The 3,805-nt window shown below is 36.2% G+C and overlaps 1 protein-coding gene across 1 annotated transcript; it reads left to right on the plus strand.

The window, feature by feature from the left end:
• Window positions 1–650: 650 nt before the first annotated feature.
• Window positions 651–3,531, plus strand: LOC126886899 (uncharacterized). Its single transcript, XM_050654033.1, has 2 exons — window positions 651–2,020; window positions 2,078–3,531. Exon 2 carries the CDS (start codon window positions 2,587–2,589, stop codon window positions 3,439–3,441), a length of 855 nt encoding a protein of 284 aa, XP_050509990.1. The 5' UTR covers window positions 651–2,020; window positions 2,078–2,586; the 3' UTR covers window positions 3,442–3,531.
• Window positions 3,532–3,805: the final 274 nt, after the last annotated feature.

A 3,805-nucleotide genomic window follows, 5' to 3' on the forward strand; every position in this document is an offset into this window, starting at 1 on the left:
TAGTGTTTTTACATATATTTTTCTACAAACGTGTTAAAAATGCAATTTTTAGCACTCCATAAGAGTGTTAAAAATGCTACTTTAAGGCACTATAGGTCTGGATCCCGCGTATGAAAAAAAGTTGATTAATAGCAAGCTGAAAATTTGTTAATAGCTTAAGGGTGTCTAGTCGGATAAACTTTGATATATGGAAACACGGGAACAGGGGCAATTTTAATTGAGGAACAGGTTAAAAATTTGGAACGGTGAGACCACGAAAACGGGACATTTATTTTGTCCGACAGAACAGACTTAAACTCTCCGAACAGAGATTAAACTCGCATGCAAAAAATCAGACTGCTATTTATCACCTGTCATAATTCCTGTCATTTGACATATTCTACATGTTCCACTCATTAAAACGCCCATTTGGTGATAAATAGCAGTCTGATTTTTGCATGAGAGTTTAATCTCTGTTCGGAGAGTTTAAGTCTGTTCTGTCGGATAAAATGCATGTGCCGTTTTCGTGGTCTGACCGTTCCAAATTTTTAACCTGTTCCACAATTAAAACTTCCCCTGTTCCAGTGTTCCCATATATCAAAGTGTGTCCGACTAGACACCCTTAAGCTATTAACAAATTTTCAGCTTGCTATTAATCCACTTTTTTTTTCATACGCGGGATCCAGACCTACTAGTGCTTTAACATTTTTAAGGCACTGCAGGTAAAAGTGAATTTTCAAATTGTGAAACGTCAAGATATTTATATTTCATTTATTAATATTAATAATACAACTTGCGCAGTTAGAAAAAGGTGGTTTAAAAGGTATCAAAGATAAAAAACTTTTGTTTGTCTTTCGTTTGGCCCCTAAAGACGATTAAAAATTCAAATTATACCAGCCAGCCCAAAACGCGTCATGACGTCACCCGGTTATATGTTTACATTCTGTACCAACAAAGTAAACAAATTGTACCTATATAATTTTAAATTAGACATTATAAACAGTCAGTATAAACATTAGACAGTCAGTAGAAAATACAGTTATGTGACGTTACAAGTGTTTTTGATCGTTTGAACTATTCATAGAAAACTTGTACTTTTACAAAATGGTTTTATTTTACATAGTAAACCTTCTTTCATTTCCTTCAATAACTATATCAAACTTCAATCTTAACAAACTGGTATATATTATTACAATGACATACGATAAATGTTATTAGAATATAAATATTTTTCCTTTATTCCGCGACAACGAGCTGGCCAAATATCCAAGTAGGTGGAGGCCAATAAACTAAAGAAGAAGAAGAATATACCTAAATATAACCATAAACGGAACCATATAGTTAAACTATGAGACGTCACAGCTCGTTTGAAATATTTTAAAATACAAAAGACTTTAAATTTGTACTTCTAAGATACCGTAAAATGAGGTGGATTTATGACAGCCAGGTGAATTTGTGACAGTACGTAGTACCCCCACTAAATCCGATGTAGAGTCCATACTTACCGACTGAACGCGCCGCAGTTGTTTTCATTGGCCTTGTATAAGTATTGTGTGTGTTGATTATTGGCCATATTAAAGTTTTTAAAACAAGTAGCTAGATCGTGTGTGTAATTAAAATAAAAGTAAGTATTTTAGAATTTTTACTTTGTTGGTGTACTTTCATTTGTAGAGCTCCAACTGTTTCATGTAGCCAGAATTTATAATATGTACAAAGTACGTTATAGTTTAGGTTATGTTGTCATGCATACACTGTTTAAAAATTTCAACTAATTAACCAGTGTCGTCACCTTAAATAAAAGTTCGACAAAACATGAGATGACTTTGTGACACAATTTATAACAGATTTGACAAATATGAGGTGAGGTTGTGACATTGTTTTTTTACATTTTATTATTATCTTTTAGGTAAGTAGCAATGCCCCGAAAATACCAGAGGCTACCGGGAACTCGTCAATACAAAAATTATTCTGACGCGACGTTGCAAGAAGCTCTTCACAGTATACGAGCGAAAACACTTAGCATACGGGATGCCGCGGAAAGGTATGAATATGTCTTAACAAAAATGTTTTCCTAAAAATTACCTGCTAAACTTTTTAGATAAGGAATTCACCGCAATACGCTGTTTCACAAACTCCATAACCGACATAGCCGTCCTTCTGGTGGACAAACAGCTCTAGAAAAGGAAGAAGAGGAGTCAATTATTGCACACGTAATTGCTATATCAACTTTTGGTTTCCCCGTGACAGCCCATGATCTGCGATGTATTGTGAAGACATACCTAGATAAGAGGGGCAAGAATGTAAAATGTTTCAAAGATAATTTTCCAGGAAAAGAATGGGTGACATCATTTCTGTCTAGACATAAGAATATATTGGTTAATCGAGTTGCTACAAACATAAGCGTTTCAAGGGCTGCAGTAAACCGTGAAACTATAAATAGTTTTTTCGATAATCTCGAAAGAGTTAAAGAATGTCCCTCCATCAAATCTCTGGAATTATGATGAGACGAATCTTTCTGACGATCCTGGTGCATCTAAAGTTATTATACGACGAGGCACAAAGTATCCTGAGCAAATACGCAACTCAACAAAGGCGTGCACTTCATTAATGCTGGCTGGAAATGCAGCTGGAAAAGTTGCACCAGTTTATGTTGTATACAAGTCTGAAAAACTGTGGCAAACTTGGATGGAGAATGGACCTGAAAATGCTAGGTACAGCAGAAGCAGATCCGGCTGGTTTGATTACCAATGCTTCGAAGATTGGTTTGTTAACCTGATGGTGCCAATACTTAAAAGACAAGAAGGCAAAAAAGTCCTGCTAGGTGACAATTTGAGTTCACATTTGAATATCGAAGCGATTAGACAGTGTGAAAACAACAATATATCCTTTATAGCATTGCCTCCACATGCAACATACCTTTTGCAACCATTAGACGTTGCTTTCTTTCGGCCAATGAAAGGTAGGTGGAGAGCAATTCTACATGAATGGAAAGACAGTATGATTGGTAGCAGATGTGGAACAATACCAAAAGACCAATTTCCAGCTTTGTTAAAGAAATTGATGGTCTCCATGAATGACAGGGGAGCTGTGGGAGAAGAAGATGCCACCACTGTGGTAGAGAAAGATGCCGCCGCTGTGGAAGAAGAAGAGGCCACCACTGTAGGAGAGAAAGATGCCACCGCTGTGGCAAAGGAAGAAGTAGATAAGCCAAATATAGCGGACTACGTCATTATCCAATACGAGGGGTCTATGTTTCCAGGAGTGGTCACTGGAGTGGAAAAGCAAGGTGTGAATGTCAGCTCCATGGAGAAATGTGGAAGATTTTGGAAGTGGCCAGACCGGGAAGACCAGCTTATGTACGAATTTGCTGATGTTATACAAACCAAAATAAATGCACCCGTCCAAATTTCTCGAAGAGCAATTTTTCAAGTGCCTGAAATGGACATTTATGTGAATAAATAGAATTATTACCGATTCAAAATGATTTATTTTACTTCTATTTTTAAAATTTGTGTATAATAACATTTGTTTTTATTATTAATAAAGCTTTCTGTTCAACTGGTGGGGTGATTTTATGACAGACAATTACATATGCTCACATGCGTATGGGCGGCTTTGTGACAGATCTAATATTCAGATCATAATTACAGGCGATTTCTGTCACATTTCCGACCCATTAAAACGCCGACTTTAGACTTGTATGCAGAATTTACGTTGTCACAATATCACCCCAATGAGAGGGGTGAGATTGTGACAAATATTTTTGTAAATTGTTGTATTGTTTGTAAATTTTTCCCAGTGAAATCCAGCTAAGTTAGAAGTTAAG

Source organism: Diabrotica virgifera, chromosome 6 (genome assembly GCF_917563875.1).
Source record: "Diabrotica virgifera virgifera chromosome 6, PGI_DIABVI_V3a".
NCBI lineage: Eukaryota > Metazoa > Arthropoda > Insecta > Coleoptera > Chrysomelidae > Diabrotica > Diabrotica virgifera.